Genomic DNA, 20,031 nt, shown 5'->3' with positions numbered 1-20,031 from the left:
GGTACTTCCTTTCTAGTCCCATCTTCCTTCCCTTTAAAAAAATAATTTCTTCAAGAGTGAGTACACTATAGGGGCACCTGGGTGGTTCGGTTGGCTAAGTGTATTTTTTAAAATATTTTATTTATTTATTTGAGTTAGAGAGAGAGAGTGAGCATGCCAGGGGAAGGAGTAGAGAGAGAGAGGGAGAAGGAGACTCCCTGCTCAGCAGGGAGCCAGACCGGGACTCCAGGACCCTGAGATCACAATCTGAGCTGAAGTCAGAAGCTTAACTGACTGAGCCACCCAAGTGTCTGACTCTTGATCTCAGCTCAGGTCTCAGTCTCAGGGGACTGAGTTCAAGGCCTATACTGGGCTCCACACTGGGTGTGGAGACTACCTAAAAAAAAAAAAAAAAAAGAAAAGAAAAGGAAAGGAAAGAAATGAAAAGAAAAGAAGAGAAAAGAATGAGCATACTATGGAATCTGTGCTCTAAGAGAAAGAAAACACCTCTGAAATATTAATCATATCCATTAGACCTGTGCTTTCCAATATGGTAGCCACGCACCATGTGTGGCTCTATTAAAATGACTTAAAAATAAAAAAAATTTAAAATTCTGTTTCTCAGTCATACTAGACACCTATGATTAATGGTTACCATATTGGACAGCATAAATTTAGAACATTTTCACCATCATGAAAAGTTCTGTTGGATAATGGGGCTTAGATTCTTCCTGTTTCTCCTGGGTATTAACTGAACAGCCCAGCTGTTCAGTTAATGCTCCTTGACTTGAATCCTGTAGTTTCACTTATTGGAAAAGAGAAATGGCATATCAGAGTCCCAAGATCTATTTTCCAGTCCCCACTCTGTCTACTCAGTAGCCATGGATCCTTGGCTAAGTCACATCCCCTCTCCCTCAGTTTCATCATCCTCAGATTTACTGAGGAAGAAGTAATGAGATTAGCTCATATTAGTCTGGAAGCTCTTGCACTTTTTATCTCCGTTAGTTTTGCCAACCTTACAGCCTGTAGGGTAACCGACTCATTCCAGGTAGACTGGGACTGTCCCAGTTTTAATACTGAATGTCCTGTATCATGAGAACTCCCTCATTCTCATGCCAACCACCACCTCTAGGTCCCTTCCCATTTTAAAATTCTATTAACTTGGGCAAGCCTAAGAAAGGTGGGTGCTAGGAACCTCAAAACTACTACACACTGTAGTGATTAGGAGATTAGACTTTGTAAACCAGAAAAGCCTGGTTTCTAATACTGATGCCGCTGCTTGATTTCTGTGTACGCTAGGGCAAATTAATTTCTCTGAGACTCAGTTTCCCCAGCTGCAAAACGAGACTGCTGTTAACAGTTCTTCCCTCTGTGTATCATTATGAGGACGAACTTAGCAAAGCTTTGCACAGTGCTGAACCCTCAAAGCAATGTAAGTGATTATTAATTCAGCAAACTCTGAAAAGAGGGGTGGGTAGGTCTATCTTTAGAGACACTGTGACCCTGACATTCACTTGTCGCCCAAAGTATCAGCTAAAAGAAAATGACTTGCTTATGACCTATTAAGCTCCCCTTCATCCCAAACTCCCACAATGCTTGCCCCAGACTAACCTCTAATAATACTAGCTCAAACTGGTTAAAGAGAATGCATTTCAACTCCCCTTGCGCCTGCTGGGATAAAATGACTCTGAAGAAGCAAGTTTATTGAAATACAAACTAATCATTCCTGTTGCCAAAGTAGGCTTTTGGCAGAGCCCTGTGAAGAAAGAGGGAGAGAGAGAGTGAAAAAAAAGTCCCGAGCTGCTGAGACAGCAGTGTATTTAGACAATTAAATTTGGAAGAGCAAGACAGTTCCTGTAACTACCTCCCACACCCCCTCCTCCAAGAACAAAAGGTTTTGTTGAAAGTATTCATATGGATATTAATACCGACACTTTAATGAACCCCTCAGTAAACTCATCAGCAATAATTACACCCAGCCATGGTGCCACCAGTGGGAAGGTACAAAATCGCGCCTCCAAAAATGAGTCACTTGTAAGTTAACCCCACAGTCATGTCAAGCAGCCTACACTTGATGGCTGATTCACAAAGATTCCTTGACACCGCTATAGTCAAAGGGGCCAGATCACCATGGGAAGTCTACAGAAAGGGAAAAGTTCACATTTACAAAAGACCTGAATGTCAGAGCAAAGAGTTTTGAGGCAACCAGGGACAGAGCTTGATGACTGGGTTGAGAGCAGCAGTGCCCTGGCTGGGGGCTTGCTAGGTCCTAGGCACAATGGGGATCATGGCACCTGCCCCATCCAGTTTAATCCTCACCGAATTCTGGGAGCTCGGGTGTTTCTATGGTGCCCATCTTACAGATGAGGAAATGGGGGCCAGAGGATTGGAAGTGTCAATGATACAGTGGCAGGCCGGGAGATTTGCACCGAGTCTCTGGGTTAGGTTTGAGCCTCACCCATAAAATGGGGAATGAAAACAAAAAAACAAAAACATAAAACAAACCTCGAGCATTTTCTTCTCATTTACTGGAGACATTTTAGAGGTTGGATTTTGCCTTGGGTCTGACCTTGACCCTCAGTATGTAAACTGATGGAGGAAAGACTCTGCCTTCCTAACCCTCCCCACTTGCTCTCTGATTTTTTTGCTCTCTGAGGCTCAGAGTCCACATCAGATGCCAGGGCTTAGACCTTTCATCTACTGCTCTGGCTGCCATATCTTTGTTCAATCTTCCCCCTTTCCTTTTTCCTATTTAGAGAAGTAGCATGATCTGGGACAGAACAGGAGTGGAAGAGAGAAGAGCAAATAAGAATGAGTAAAAGAAGGGACAAATTTCAGTGGCTCAATCTGTGCAGCATCTGACTCTCGATTTTGGCTCAGGTCATGAACTCAGGGTCGTGAGATCAAGCCCTGTGTTGGGATTCTCCCTCTCCCTCTGCCTCTGCCACCCCCCACCCCACCCCTCTCACAGGGACCTGCTCTCTCTCAAATAAATAAACAAACAAACAAATAAATAAAAGAATGAATGAGAGAGAAAAAGAAAGGAAAAGAGGAAGAGATCAGGCTTTGAAGTCCCCTGGAGTAGGTTGGAACCATTACTTTAACCAGCAGTACAATTCTGAGTAAAGCTCTCTGACTCAGTTTCCTCATCTGTAAAATGAGGGTGATGCTACTTATCTCCTTGGATTTGGGTGAAGATCAAATAAGTATTGTCCATGTATTTCCTGCCACCTAAAATACACTCAATAAACCTACGTACTTCCTTCTTTCTTCCCTCCCTCTGTCTTCAGGCACCACCTAAACCCCAAGTACAGTCCAGGGCATCACTATAAACTTTATCTGTTGAACCCTGGAAACAACTCATGAATTATGTGGAATTATATTCTTATTTTATAATGAAGCCTAAAGAAAGGATGTAGTTGGGGCGCCTGCGTGGCTTAGTGGGTTAAAGCCTCTGCCTTCAGCTCCGGTCATGATCCCAGGGTCCTGGGATGGAGCCCCCATATCCTATCGGCTCTCTGCTCAGCGGGGAGCCTGCTTCCTCTGTGCTCTCTCTCTCTCTCTCTGTCTGCCTGCCTCTAGGCCTACTTGTGATCTCTGTCTGTCAAATAAATAAATAAATAAATCTTAAAAAAAGAAAGAAAGAAAGAAAGAAAGAAAGAAAGAAAGAAAGAATGTAGTAAACTAGAATCACCCAGCAAGTCACACTCCCAGACAGAATTCCAAAGCAGGTCCATCTTTCTCCAGGAGTGGGGAAAGAAAGAGTAAGGTGAAGGGGAGGAGGGTGCGTCAGAACTGAAGGGCTTTTAAGGTTTTCTTCTTCAGCTGCTCCGCTGGAGGGCTGTTGAGAAAATTATCCAAATCTTGTTAATGAGCAATTGAGTGCTGGAGTTTCTCTGAGGGAAGAGAGTGAACACAAAAGCTCTGCTTGGGGCCGGCAGTAGCTAGCTGTGATCATTACCTCAGCCGCTACCACCAAGGGGCTCTCACTCAAATAATTAACTCAATTGCCTCCTCTCAGGGGTGAAGTGGGGCTAATAAAACTTAACTACCTAGCTGTGGGGAAAGGATTCGGTGCTTATGGTGCTTATCGATGGAGTGCTTTCAAGACCATCTGGGTTAGAGTGGTGTCATCGCAGAAACTAAGATGGGTGAGTACTGGCTGGGCTCGGGGAGAGCCTCAAGGGCACTGGAAGAGCCCATCAGAGCCTTGACGTTGGCTCAACAGACATGGGTTGGAGTCCAAGATCCATCACTAATAAACGTGAGATATTGGGTGCAGCTTTCAACCTCTTTGAGTCTTGGTTCCATCTCGGTAAAATAGAGCTAATAGAATTTATATTCCATGAGAGGAGTTGGGTGGATATAAAATAGAAAAAAAAAAAGATCTTGAAGAAAAAGCCCTGCACACAGTAGCTATCAGCAAAGTTGAGGTTTCTTCCCCTAAAGCAGTTCCTTTCGGGGAAGGAGAATGAGAATGGGAAGGAAAGAGAAATGCAGACAGAGAAACTTAATTGCATCTCCTGTTTAGGGAAGTGAGTTTCCCTACTCTAAAACTTGTGGACTGGAGTAAGCAGATGGCTCTTACTGATGGTGTGGGTTTAAATGGTTTCATCTGGTTGGTCCTTTCCTTCTTCTCCCTGCCCCACTACTACAGAAATTTCTCCTTTTTTTCTCACCATAGTCTCCATTTATTGAGCATCTATACTGTGCTAAGTGCCTTTCAGACTTATCTCATTTCACAATAGTAAACGAGTTACTTCATTGTCTCCCCACCAACCCAGTGGAGTAACTTCAGTGGATATCCCCAGTTTACAGTGTGGAAAACAAAGTGCAGAGAAGTGAAGAAGTAAGCCTAGGTTCGTGGAGAATATCAGTAATAGGAGGGAGAGTTAGATCTCTCACATAGGTCGGTCTGATTCCAATGTGCTTTTAGCATGACTGGGGGCCAGAACCCTTCCTTAGAATATTCTACAAGCATCCAGCTGACCAGGCAGAGCCGCTAGTCTGTTCAGGAGTTCAGTCACTCCTTTGTTAAGTGTGATGTCCTACCATGCTCACCTTTCAGAAGCAGGTTCAGAGCTTCATTCAGAAATCACTGGTTACCTTTCTCAAAGCCTTGGTAGGGTTCCCTGATGAGCAAGACTGCACTGACGTTGCCATGCTGAGTGATAGCTCATCTTCCTTCACTCAGCCTGTTTCTGCTATCTTACCTTGTTGACCATTTCTTCCCCCACAGTAGGGACACTACTGGGACACAGTAGGTCCTTGCTCTGGGCCTCCAGGGTCTACGGTCTGGGCTCTTGCCAGGTCAGGGTCAGGGTCAAACTCCTCAGTATAGCAGTTGAGGCTCTTTGTGAATTCAAGTATTCTCAGATAACTCTGCTATAGAGCTTTCCCTGCCTTTGCTTACGCGGTGCCCTCTGTCTGGAAGATTCTCCCCAGGCTTCTCCATCTAGAATCTCACTCCTTAAAACTCAAATGCCATTTCAGTGAAGACTTTTTAAATTCTCATCTGTCCAACACCCATCCCTACTGGCTAATTAAGCACTCCCCCCTAGATCCTCCCCAGTGTATCTGGAATGTGGAGAGGAGTTCAGTCCTGGCACTTACCATACCGCATTATCTATTTTCCATGAGACTGTGAGCCCTTAGAAATGATGGGGGAACTCAATTAATACCTAGCACAGTGCCCAAACACTAGCACTTATGATTCTAGCTTTGGATTAAATGTCACACCATCTCTTGGAGATGCTATCTCCAATCTTCGCATCTTAATGAGGGCTCCACACACACCTCATGCTTCATCATCACAGTACCTAGCAAGATCGTCAACTTTCAGATAGACCCTAGGGTTAGAATCTGGCTCTTCGGTCAAATGCTGAAGATCGGGTCTTTGCTTAGTCATTTGATAGCTAGGGGACCTTGGACACATTGCCTCATTTCTCTAAGCCTCTGTTTCCTCATCTATTAAGTGAGCCTAATTACACAGGACCTGGTAGGAATATCTTCAAGATTAAGTAATATTTGTAACATGCTTAGCACAGTGTCTGCCACAGGGAATGCATTCAAGGTGGCTATGTGTTTTTAACTTGTTATCTCTAGAACATTTATGACACAGGAAAAGGACCATGTTTTTGCCCTTTTTGCTGTCGATTTTCCAAAACTTAACACTACCTGACACAGAACAGAATCAATAAACATTAATAGATTGTATGATGAGTAAGAAGAGAGGCGTGGTTCCTAGGAGCCTCTTCTGTAACAGGGATGCCTCCCTAACTGAGGGGCAGTAGCTAAGTTCTAGAACTCTGGTCAGCCCACCTGCACCTGACCTCTCACTCTGCCTCACAGCAGCTTTGTGCCCCATGACCAGCTGTTAATCTAAACCTTTGATTCCTTATCTGTATAAATGGATAATAACTAGCTCTTAGAGTTTTGTGAAAATAATAATATTAAAATAATATTATATCATTATTATACAATGATATTAATGTAACAGGCTTGAAATATGACTGGCATGCAATTATTGTTAATGACTGTTACTCCACATCTGATAATTCTGTTTTCTATCACACAGTAAGGTAATTCTTTCTCTTTCTTTCTACCCTCATCAAATCGTGAGTTCCTTGAGGGTAGAATAATCTGTGTCTGCTTCATCCTTGTGTATCCTGCATCTACCACAGATGAGAGATGCCAGTAAATTGATCTTGAATACATTATGGTTTTCAAAAATAATCTCAATGATCTTCCAGGTGACTAGGGCAGGCATTGTTATCTTCTTTTTAAAGACAGACACGTCTCTTTTGCCCTGAAGCGCAAAGATGAACTACATACACTGCCAAGATCCCACCACTACTTTAGTAGCCTGACCAACTTGTTGAGATCTGCTGAGGCGCCATCAGGCTTCTGATAAGTTCTTTCTCCAGCCATAGGAAGGGGAGAGAAATCCAAGGTTGGCAGCGTGTTTATACATGAGCAAACACAGCCACCGTTCTCTACTGGAGTTGTTCTAGAGGTTGCACAGAATGGGGGCCCATTTCACCTGGAAGGTATACCAAGATTCATCTGCACATTCCTGCTCTACCACTGCAGCCGTGAGTCCCAACCCAAACCAAGGTAGCTCCAAATTCCAGCAGACAGCTTCTTGCCCCTCATCTCCCCTCATATGGCTCCATCCCCCACAGGGAGCAATCAGTTGATTAAATTCTTTTCTCTGCAGGTCTTGGTTCTCTTTGAGTTTCAGACCAGCTTCCATGAATAGGCATCAACGAGCTTCCTTTGCCCTGTATCCTCCTGACCAGGGAAGGATGTATATCAATTCAATTCTACCAATATCTATTAAATAATCATAAGCGACATTTGTTTGGTGCTTCACCATTTAAAAATAATCTTCATGTTCTTTTTCATTCTAATGCCAGGAACCAGGTGCCAGGGCTGTTGAGGTTGAATAGACATGGCCTTATTCTCAAAACATTACAAAACTCTAGGGGAAACAGAAGTGTGCAACTGTATTAATACAATGGCTATACTACAAACTCTGATGGCCACTATTTACTGTTAAGTTACCATATACCTACCGAATACTGTCCAAACTCATTTAAGCTTTACCATACCCCATGAGATAAATATTCTCAAATATAAATAAGAACCCCACCAGAACTGAAAATACAAAAACCAAAAACAAACAAAAAACAAAGCTGAGTTTACTGCTTGCCAGGTAGAGGAAAGTTATGTACTCAAAACGTGAGTTTAGCTGGTCTCCCAGAGCAAAAATGGAAAGGGCTGTGTGATATGGCAAAAAGAAGTAAATTCACCCACGAGGCAGGACGCTGAGTGCAAGTCTCTGGATGGTTCATGAACTGGATTATTGGGTTATACACTCCTATACCTTGTCGTTTCAATGGTGTGGGTCATAAATCCTGGGCACAATTCTCCATGAGGTCTGAGGAAATTGCACCAAGTCCCTGCTGGGTCCAGAGTCACATGGCAGGTAAACATGCACGTGTTTAACCCTCAGCTTGCCAGTGTTTTTCAACAGTTTGTTTTTATTTCCGTTTGATAGAAAATAAGACTGAAGCTCAGACACCAAATCAGATTTCCAAGGTCTCCAAATTTGTAGAAAAAAATAGCACTTAAACTGAGATATCCATCCCAAATATATCACTCACTCAGGATATAATTAAAGAATGTACTGTGTAAGTCCAGAAGAAGGAGTGGTGAATTCTGATTAAGAAGAGGAGGCTTCACAAAGGAAGCAGCCTTTGAGCGGAGACTTGGTTATGAGGAGAATTTCCCCCAGTGAGGAAGCAGGGAAGGGAACCCCATACAGAGAGTGAGCAGCAAGTTCTCTGGTGTATTAGGGGAAAGAGTGGTGTGGTCATTTGTCATGGGGACTGGTGATGTCTTGGTCTTTCTCTACTGAGACAGGAGTGGTTGAACTCAATCATAACAGCCATAATTAATAAGGGTATAGCGCCTTGAGTTGGCAATGTGTTTCCACATCCAAGATTATATTTGATCTCAGCAATACTTGTCTTTGCCATTGTCTTGCAAAGGAGCACACTGAGACACTCCATCTGAAGAAATTTGCATATTGTCACTCGGAAAATGATAGAGCTAGAAATTGGTTTCCAAATTCTAAGACCCATGCTGCCCTTCCCGCTACACTGTTTGTGAGTAGTTGCTCTGAGCTGATTCTGGGCTGAATTTGCTACACAGACAGATGTTGTTCACCTCCAGATTAAGAAGTCATCTCTCATAATGTGTGTCTGTCTAGTATTTGTGAATTCTAGGGTCTGCTCTGGAGGAGGATGGCCTAGAGGTTGGAAGGAGTAAGCTAGGCTGCTGATGGGGTCTCACCTGCCTGGTCTTGCTGGAAGAGAGTTGAAAACCTCCTTTTCTTCCCCTCCCTTCCCTGGGACCATCTCTCTTCCTTTGAGAAGCTTTTATGGATTCCCATAAGGCAAAGGTGGGGTCCACTTGGAGCCCGGCAATTGTTTCGGGATGAATAAGAAGATCCTGTGTGGGTCATGTTTTTACAGTCTTGCTATGTGACCCTTGGGAAATCACTTAATATCTATGAACCTCAATTTCCTTATCTATAAAAGCAACAAGGGAAGAGAGAAGAATAATACCTGCAGAAAAGAAATATACTTAGAGATTAAGAGCATGGACCCTGACTGCCAGAGTCCAAATCTTTCTTCTACCAGCTTTGAGACCTTGGCTGGCATACTTAAATTGATTTCATTGTGCCTCAGTTTCCTTTACTGTAAAAGAGTTGAAAAATTATATTACTACCTACTAGAGCTATTGTGAGGATTGAATAATTAATATATGTAAAGCACTTAGGACAACCTTTGAAAGGACTATTTTCAGAACTTAATAAAAATATAACTAGCACTTATATCCTATTACAGAGTGTAAGACCCTTTCAGAGATCCTGTCCTTTGTCTGTCATGGCACCCTCTTTTCTTAGGGTTGAGATAGAGAATCGGGGAGGCCAGTGATTTTTTTCCAAGATCATCTGCCCTGTGAAAGACTGAAAATGGGTATAGACCCAGGACTTCTTCGTCTTGCAAAGGCAACAAAGCAGAGCATGGTAGAGGAAGGCTTAACACCCTGGTGAGTTTCTTTCTGTCTCTCCATCTTCTCCCAGCCCTGAGAAAGTCTGCTTCATCTAACCTTTTATTTCCTCAGCCATAAAATGGGGATGATACAACCTACAGTCCCCTGGGGTTATTCTCTTCCCTCATTCCCATATCACCAAATTCCCAGAATAGGTAGCCTACAACCTTGCTACTCAGAGTGTGGTCCATGGACCAGCAGACTTGGCATCACCTGGAGCTTGTTAGAAAGGCTGAGTTTCAGGGGCGCCTGGGTGGCTCAGTTTGTTAAGCGACTGCCTTCGGCTCTGGTCATGATCCTGGAGTCCTAGGATCGAGTCCCGCATCGGCTCCCTGCTCAGCAGGAAGTCTGCCTCTCCCACTGACCTCTCTCATCTCATGCTCTCTCTCTTTCATTGTCTCTCTCTACCTCTCAAATAAATAAATAAAAAAAAAAAAGAAAGAAAGAAAGGCTGAATTTCAGATCCACTGAATCAGAACCTGCATATTTGACAAGAGCCCTGGTGATTCGTATGCACATGGCAGGTTGAGAAACCTTGAGCTAAAGGATGTGAGAAACCTTGAGCTAAAGGATGTGAGAGTGTTTGGTAAACTGTAAATCGGTGTGCTGTGCTAGCAGTGATCATCAGAGATGAGTATCAGGTGTGTCCGTACACACACAGTATTTCTTTCTTTTTTTTTTTTTTTTAAAGATTTTATTTATTTATTTGACAGAGAGAGATCACAAGTAGGCAGAGAGGCAGGCAGAGAGAGAGGAGGAAGCAGGCACCCTGCTGAGCAGAGAGCCCGATGCGGGACTCGATCCCAGGACTCTGAGATCATGACCTGAGCCGAAGGCTGCGGCTTAACCCACTGAGCCACCCAGGCGCCCCACACACAGTATTTCTATTCTTGCAGCCCTTGCTGGCCACTTGCTCAGGAGGAAAGTGTGGACAACAAAGTAATGGAGGAGAGGCACTTCCCCAATTTAATAAGCTGTTTCCTGGAGAATATACTTACATGGAATATAGTTACACAAAAACTATTTGTTGCTTGCCTGAAATTTAAGTTTAACTGGATGTTCTATATTTTATTTGGCAATCCACTCCTAAATGGATCCAGTGATTTAAATGCTAAGTCCCTGAAGTTATAGGTATTCATTTAGCTAATAGTGGAAGTAGCTGCCGTGTTCTCATCCAGACCTCAAGTGTGACAGAGAAAGGAACCACATTAACCATTGTCCCACTTGGTTGAGCACTTACCATTTCCTAATCCCTTTACTTAGACAATTATTGCTTCCCATCTTGAGCTTTGCAACTCCAAGTATGGTCATGGACCAGCAGCATGTCTCGTTAAAAATGCAGATTCTCAGGCCCCCTCTGGACCTACAGTCACCTGTAGGTGATTCATATGTACACTTATGTTAAATAACAACAACAAAAAAGTACTGGGTTAGACAACTCTGGGTAAGGAATAACTAGTCAAAAAGTCTTTAAAAAATGTATGAGTTTTATGTTTTCAGAACAGTTTTAGGTTTTTCAGAAAAAATAATAAGAAGTAGAGTTCCTATATATCTCCTCTTCCCTCTACAGTTTCCTCTGTTATTACTGTTAAACTGATTAAGCCAAGAGGTCATTAGACTGAGGTGGTTCTAATGCTTTAGCAGCCTACAAAAGCAAGCCAAAACCTAAGCCTGCAGATGTCTCAGGCTAAGAAATCAGAACCTAAAAACAACTAGTCACAAAGAGCCACATAACCTTTTCCAAATAGAGCAACCTCTATAACTATCACCAATGAAATTAACTCCCTTGCTTTGTTTCTGCCCCTAGCTCTTGTTGTTGGAGCTAACCATTTCTGGTTTGGTGCTGTCCTATTGGAACTGATGTTTGCTCAAGAAAATGTAAACATTTTCCTGTGCCTCAGTTTACTTTTTAACACTCGCATTTTACATTGGTATGGTCCATTTGTTAAAACTGAGGAACCGAGAGTACATTATTATAAACTCAAGCCCATAGTTCATGCAAGGGTTCACTCTCTGTGGGTCTTGACATAGCATAATGTCATTTTTTTTTTTTTGCCATTACACATCATACAGAATAGTTTAACTGCCCTAAAATCCCCTTTGCTTTGCCTGTTCATCTCTCCCTGCCGCCCCCCAAATCCCTGGCAAACACTGATCCTTTTATTTTCAAATACACTTTTGATTTGCTAGAAAATTAATAAAAAATCTTCCATATAGTTGAGAATATTTTTCCAATCATCAAACTGATACAGAGGTTAAATCACTTGCCTAGGGTCACCAAGCTAATAAATATAGGAGCTAGGTTTTCAACCTAGTGTAATTCCAAAATTTTTGTTCATTTTAATATGACCAAGTCCTTTCTACTGGGGCTTGCACTTCTGTTGCACTTCTGTTGGACTTGCTATTGGAGAGGTCCAGAAGGCTTGGTGCTTGGTGACTGTTTTCCCCTACGGAAAGTGTGTGTGTGTGTGTGTGTGTGTGTGTGTGTGTGTGTAGACGGATAAGGGGCAGGCAGTCAGGGAGACAGGAACTATGTCGCCTACTGGGGTTCCCAAGGATTCCCAATTGGTACTTCGGTGGGAGCTATAGGGAATTTCTAGACTGACTCCCCAGGCCAGCTGTTTCTGCACCTCGTTCAAGTTGGTTATGATTTACAAATGGGAACTTAGAAATGCTAATGACCCTGACTGGGCTTGCTAATTACCCTTAATCAACTGCTCCTGGTCATTAGCTGCCAGCCCTGGGTGGCTGATAGGGCTCCAGCTGGCCAAGGTTAAAGGGAAGCTGGTTGTCAAAGTGTCACTGGTTGAAAATAGAAGGAGGTCATGGGCTGGGGTGGAAAGCGTGCTCTTTCCATTTTCCTGTTCTGCCTTTGTATCCCGATGATTTGGCCCAGTCATGAGGTATTGCAAAGGGAGCAAAGAAATCTGAAGGTTGTAAGGAGCCAGACAAACCCAGGAGTAAGCAGTTAGTAAGCAGGAGATTATAGACAGTTAGAAATGACTCTTGAATGCCAAGTACTGTGTTGAGTGCATTCTTCCTGACCCTGTGAAGGCTGTGGTTTTGGAGGAAGAAACTGGAAGCATGGGAAAGTGAATATTTATTTATATATATATGCACACATTTATTTATTTATTTATATAAAATATGTATATAAATTTATGTATATTTATATAATTTTATATAAATGTATATATTTATATAAAATATGTGTATATATGAATTTATATAAATTTTATATAATTTTATATAAATATATTTATATAAAATAAGTTTTATATAAATAAATAAATTTCATATAAAATATATTATATATAAAATAGATTTATATAAAATAAATTATATATGTTTATATAAAAATTTATATAAAATATATGTTGTATATATATATATTTTTTCATGTGACTCTAAGGAACAAGCAAGAGATAAGTCGAGAATCATGAATCAGAAGCATCTGCAGCCTGGCAAGAGGGAACAGGAAGGAAACTAACATTTACAGAGCAAAGTCTTAAAATACCTGCCAAACAAATTATCTAAAATCAAACACTGTCTATGTAAGATATTGTGATAATAACACCTTCCAGGTACCAGTCTCCCACAATGACCACTGTAAGTAGAGGTTTACTATACCTATTTACAGATGTAGAAACAAAGATTCACAGAGGCGAAAGGTCATACCCATGGTCACACTACTAGCAAGCAGCTCTGCTATTTTCCTGATTGTGAAACTTATGCTTTTTATTTATTTTATTTCTTTTTTTTAAGATTTTATTTATTTATTTGACAGACAGAGATCACAAGTAGGCAGAGAGGTAGGCAGAGAGAGAGAAGGGGGAAGCAGGCTCCCTGCTGAGCAGAGAGCCCGATGTGGGGCTTGATCCCAGGACCCTGAGATCATGACCTGAGCCGAAGGCAGAGGCTTTAACCCACTGAGCCACCCAGGTGCCCCGAAACTTACGCTTTTTAAAGACAACTTTATTCAGATATAATTGGCATGTAAAAGTTGTATATATTAAAGGTGTGTAACTGGATGTTCTGCTATATGTATACATTGTGAAATGATCACAGTACAGTTCATTATCATATTTATCACCTCTACATAGTTATCATTTTTGTGTGTGTCTGTGTGTGTGTGTGAGAGAGAGAGAGAGAGATTTAATTTATGTTTAAGCTCTTCACAAATTTTAAGTATATGCTACAGTATTGTTAACTATCACCTCCATGGTGCATATGGTATTTCCAGAACTTAATGATCTTGGATAACTGGTACTTTGTACCCTTTGACCAACATCACCCTATTTGCTCTTCCCCTTAGCTCCTGGCAACCACCATCCTACTCTCTCTTTCTATAAATTTGACCATTTTAGACTCTGTATATAAGATCATGCAGTATTTTTCTCCCCATATCTTGCATATTTCTTGTAGCATAATGTCCTTCAGCTCTTATCCATGTTGTCACAAACAGTAGAATTTTCCTTTTTTAAGGCTGAATAATATTCCATTGTATATACATTTACACCACATTTTCTTGATCCATTCATCCACTGAAGAGCATTTAGGTTGTTTCTATATCTTGACAAGTATCAATAATGCTTCAGTGAACATGGATATACAGATATCTCTTTGTTAGCTCATTTTCCATTCCTTTGGATATATACCCAGAAGTAAGATTGCTGGATATTTTAAAATTTTTAACCTCTTTTAAATTTTTTGAGGAATCTCCAGTAATATTTTATATAATGGCTGTACGAACTTAAATTTTTACCCACAGTGCACAAGGGTTCCCCTTTCCCATCCTTTCCAATACTTATTATCTCTTGTCTTTTTGATAATAGCCATCCTAGTAAATGTGAAGTGATACCTCATTGAAGTTTTAATTTGTATTTCCCTGATGATTCATGGGGTCGAACACCTTTCATATGCCAATTGGCCATTTGAATCTCTTTTTTTAAGAAGTGTCTATTTAGTTCTTTTATCCATTTATAAACCAGCTCTACATTGATGGCTATGTACCTCGTATTATACTTAGACACATTTAAGTTTCCCTGAGGGCAAAGACAACATCATGTATGCCTAGGACAATAGTGGGCCAAGTATAAGCCCTTATGAAATCTTGCTGCTTTTTCATTCATAGACATTAGTCATGTACAGCTCATTTCTAGCTGCTTGGATCTTTGGGTTGCATTTTCAAGTTTTTGATCTGCAGCTACTGGTGGTCATCTTGAAGGACAAAATAAGGAAGCTCTAACCATACCTAGGCATGCCAACCATTTAGAGAAGTGCTGCAGAGCACAGGCTATTGATTACTTGGGTTTGAAACCTGGTCCTACCACTTACACTACACACATGCCCTTGAGAAAGTTTTCACTGTATTTCAGTTCCTTCAACTCTAAATGATAATAATAATGCCTTCCTTAAAGAATGTATATTGAGGTATTCATATAAAGTGCTATTGTAAACACTGACGCTAATGGAAAAACCCCAAGACAGATGTCAAGTGTTCTGCTTATAAATATAACCATACAACAAATATTAGCACTTACCTTTCATAAATTTTACCTGTAATGAGGCACCACCCATATCCGCTGTCAATCTCTTCCAGAACAGAATTTATTATAAAGCTCACCCTGATACGAAATCTTTATAGTCTATCAACACTACCATAATGCAGCCTAACCTGCCCTCTTTATTCACTTCACTCTCAAGTACAACACTCAGTTCTTTTGCAGGACAATTCTTACATGTTAATTTGGATTTTTCAAATGCATTGGATATTTCTCAAAAGCTACATCCCTGTCCTCTGCAATTTTGTTTGTTTGTATGTTTGTTTTGCTGATGAGACCTTGGGACAAACCAGGCTTAATAGCTGTTGCTGTTTTCCCAGCACAAAGTAGAAGCCCCCACTTAATGTCAGTGTAAGTAGCTATGACAGTTAGCTTTCAGTTGTAGAGCATGTAGTTCTTCTAGCAAGTTTAAGAAGGACAGACAGGTTAAGTTTTTCTCACTTGTTTGTTTGCTTGTTTGATTAAAGAATAGACTATAATTCACTACTATCATTTTTCCTTTCCTTTAATGCTAGAACTCCACCCCCTTCCAAGTTTTAGCTGGGCATTTATTTGGCTGCCTACATAACAACTATATTTCCTATTCCCCTTGCAGTGAGGTGTGGTCCTGTGGTTAAGTTATGGTCAATGACATGTATTTGGAAGTAATACATGAAGTTTTAAGTCATTTCCTTAAAAGGAAACTTTTTCCCTTCCATTTTTTTCTTACCCATCTCCCACATACTAGAATGTGGGCATGGAAGTAGTGAGCAACTTCAACCAAGGGATGAGGGCAGTCTAGCAGTAGACTGAACACTAAAAAAAAAAAAAAAAAAAAAAAAAAGACTGAGTCCTTGAATGACCAGGAAAGACAGTCACCATTCTCCCCTGGACTGCCAACCAGCTCATAGTTTTACACAAGAGAGAAACAAACGTTTTACCTTAAGTGACTATATTTGTCCTGGTAAAGCAACTGAAACAATATCCTAACCAGAAACATTTAGTATTAAATGGCTAGTGGAGTTATTGAGAGGATGGAAGAAGCAATGTAGACAGAGTTTTTAGAAATGAACCTGAAGAAATACAAGTCAAAACCACAATGAGATACCACCTCACACCAGTCAGAATGGCTAAAATTAACAAGTCAGGAAATGACAGATGCTGGCGAGGATGCGGAGAAAGGGGAACCCTCCTACACTGTTGGTGGGAATGCAAGCTGGTGCAGCCACTCTGGAAAACAACATGGAGGTTCCTTAAAAGGTTGAAAATAGAGCTACCCTATGACTCAGCAATTGCACTACTGGGTATTTACCCTAAAAATACAAACAAAGTGATCCGAAGGGGCACGAGCACCTGGATGTTTATAGCAGCAATGTCCACAATAGCCAAACTATGGAAAGAACCTAGATGTCCATCAACAGATGGATGGATAAAGAAGATGTGGTATGTATATGCAATGGAATACTATGCTGCCATCAAAAGAAATGAAATCTTGACATTTGTAATGATATGGATGGAACTAGAGGGTAATTATGCTTAGTGAAATAAGTCAATTGGAGAAAGACAACTATCATATGATCTCCCTAATATGAGGAAGTCGAGAAGCAATGTTGGGGGTCTGGGGGGTAAGAAAAGAATAAATGAAACAAGATGGGATCAGTGGGGAGACAAACCATAAGAGACTCTTAATCTCACAAAACCAACTGAGGGTTGTTGGGGGGAGGGGGGTTGGGAGAGGGTGGTGGGGATATGGGCATTGGGAGGGTATGTGCTATGGTGAGTGCTGTGAAGTGTGTAAACCTGGAGATTCACAGACCTGTACCCCTGGGGATAAAAATACATTATATGTTTATTTAAAAAAATTAAAAAAGAAAAAAAGAAATGACCCTGAAGTCCTGGGCAATCCAGAGATCTTCTATTTCTTCTCAGACCTTCTATGAAATAGAAGCTTTGGTTCCAAACTGCTATGACAATGGAGGGACATGTGGTGCCAGCTATAGTCTGTGTCTACAGAATGAATGCCCAGTGCCATGCCTCTTGATCCTCATAAAACAAGTGGCCAGCATTGGGCTCTCCACCAATGGGGCTGCAGAAAAACCAAATACCCTCACAACTAAGCTGGTCACAGAAGCAGCAGAGGCTACAGAAGCTTGTCCCTGCACTTCCGTCTTCCAAAACTTACATCCTTGCATCTGATTGGTCAAGCTTAAATCCCACTTCTGAGTGGGATCCACATGGGAGTCTAGGACATGTTCCTTTTACTCTCCTAGTCCCCACATCATAGGCATATACACCAGAAGGAAATGGATTTTGAATGCTAATTCACTCTATCTGGCAAATAGATTTATCCCATCCTGAGAGTATATAGTCATTCAATAGGTATTTTCTACTGAGCATTTATTACATGTCAGGTACTGCATTGAATACTGTGGTCACAGCTGAGTAAGACACAGTCTTCACCCTCAAAGAGTTCTCCAGTACAGTTTACAACTCAGCATGCTAAGTTCTAGAAGGGAAGTCTAGGGTCCCAAGGGAAGGCAGAGCAAGGCTGCTTAAGCAGGTCTCCTGTGCATATGGGGGAAAAGGGAGCACTGCTGAGGAAGGACTTTGGCAGGTGATGCCTAAAGACAGTCCTGAAGGAAACATGTTTTACAACTTTATAACAGAGAACTTGGGCTCTGGGCTGAGACCACGTTGAATCCCCCTCTGCCACACATTAGCTAAAACCTTGAGTAAGATCTCCTGCAGGCTTGAATATAAGGCATTTTTTGTTCCCTCCTCCCCCCCAACCCCCACCAAAAATCTCTCACACAGAAAAGCGGAAATGTCTTGGTCTGCTAAGCCTTCTAAAATACCATAGATTAGGTAGTTTATAAACAACAGACACTTATTCTCACAGTTCTGGAGGCTGGAAGTCTGAGATCAAAGCACTAGCATGTTGGGTGAGGGTCTTCTTCCCTCTTCTGGGTGGCAAACTTCTTTTTGTGTCCTCATATGACAGAAGGGGGTGGGGAGTTCTGTGGAGTCTCCTGCAACAACAGCACTAATCTCAGCCACAAGGATTCCACCTTCATGACCTAAGCGTCTCCCAGCGTGCCTACCTCTTAGTACCATCACACTGGGCATTAGAATTTTAAAATCACATTTTCAGGGGACACATTCAGACCATAGAAGCGGGTAGCTTTAAATTCAACTCCTTTTAAAATTAGTGCTTTATTTTGAACAACAAAAAAAATATGATACTAACTTGAAGTAATATCCATTAATTTGATGTATGATGCCTTTGAGAAAAGAAGACATTCGCCCTACTAGAAACTGGTAGAATCAGCATGGGCACTCTCTTCATAGCTTAGCTCTTAGCTACCTACCATATCATTCTTCTTGCCTCCCGGGTTCTCCCTGGTACTTATTCCCCACACCGCAGCTAATTTCCAGATAGTACTTCTGATGCATAAGACGTGAGTTTCTTGTGGATTTTTGGCCCAGCCTGTAATTTTTTCTTCCCCAGGTATCCCCCAAAGTCTCAGGCAAAGACTCCTTGACTCCAAATATCTGGCCCCTCTGTAGGTTGGAACTGGACTCAGATTTTTCTTGAGTCAGATATACCCCAGTCTGAGGATGTCTTTAGATCAATAGTTGCAGCCAACACTGAGGACTCAGTCTTTCTTCCCCCAGATGTAAACACAGACTGAGATGATCTGATCTGAAGAAGTAAACAGAGAGAGCTGGGTTCAAACTCTACATAGCTGGGCTAGCTTGTATGAGTGATCACAGGTGATTCCTTTCTTCATAACACCGTAGCCAGCATTTGACTCATTTCAACGCCCTTACAAATGGGAGCCAATAACTAAAGGAATTCCTGAACATTGCCCCTGTCCCTGAATTTCCAGAGATACCCTAATATCACCAGCCCTATTGGTTTTCCCACCTGCCCTTGTTCCTCAAATCACCTTGGGTCTCTTCTCACACACTATTAGAAAGTGATGTAGGGCTCAATCCAAGGCTAGTGGACCCCATTCCCAGCCTGCAGTACTCTTACTTAGCACTATGAGCTGTATTGAGAGCCTAATTTTCACTTTCCATGTTGCCCTGAGACCTAGAATGCATCACATGTAAAATCTAGAAAAACAAGAAGAGGTTCTAGGAAGACCATAGAGAGAAAGGCAAGCAGAAGGCAGGAAAAGAGTCCTGGTCTGGGAGTCTAAAGACAGGAGTCGAAGTCCTAGTTCTGATGCTGACAAGCTGTGTGAACTTTTGACAAATATTCCGCCCTACACCTCTGTTTCTTTAGCAGTAAAAATCCAGAAGTTAGCTGGACTAGAGCAGGGCTTTTCAAATGTTAATATGTATACAAATCACCTGGGAATCTCTTAAAATGAAGATGGTGAGTGCTGTGAAGTGTGTAAACCTGGTGATTCACAGACCTGTACCCCTGGGGATAAAAATATATGTCTATAAAATAATTTAAAAAATAAATTTAAAAAAATGCAGATTTTAATTTATGCCAGTCAGGACTGCTCTGAGAGTCAGCATTTCTAACAAGTTCTCAGGTGAAGCTCATTATGCTGGGTCAAGGACCATAGGCGGAATTTCTAAAGTTCCCTCCTGCAACCTGTATACCTCACACTTTTTAGTGACAGGAATACTGTCTCCAATGGTTTTAAGTATGTCTTTATACATGTTTGTTAAACTGCACACATAATACAGGTGGCTAAAAATTTAGAACAATACAGAAATGTAAAAACACAGAATGTGGGAAGTGCCCTAGTAATTCTGCTCCCGCGAGAGAACCACTGTTAGTGGTGTATTTAAGCAACATGACCACCCACCAAAAGAGACACTCAGCTGCTCCTTCTCCCTGAGCCTCCAGGACCTTTTGTGAAAG

The 20,031-nt window shown here is 41.6% G+C and overlaps 1 protein-coding gene across 1 annotated transcript in view; it reads right to left on the bottom strand.

Annotated features, from left to right (window-relative positions):
- LOC309842853 (uncharacterized protein) overlaps positions 1 to 20,031 on the bottom strand; it is a 231,726-nt gene that overhangs the window by 99,218 nt on the left and 112,477 nt on the right. Inside the window, exon 5 of the mRNA XM_082687735.1 lies at positions 18,044 to 18,175. Within this exon, the coding sequence (XP_082543861.1) occupies positions 18,044 to 18,175 (132 nt within the window). The remainder of the gene's footprint in view (positions 1 to 18,043; positions 18,176 to 20,031) is intronic.

The sequence above is a fragment of the Mustela nivalis genome (assembly GCF_964662115.1).
Source record: "Mustela nivalis genome assembly, chromosome: 10".
Classification (NCBI taxonomy): domain Eukaryota; kingdom Metazoa; phylum Chordata; class Mammalia; order Carnivora; family Mustelidae; genus Mustela; species Mustela nivalis.
The sequence above is the reverse complement of the archived record's forward strand: the minus strand, read 5'-3'. Positions and strand labels throughout refer to the sequence as shown.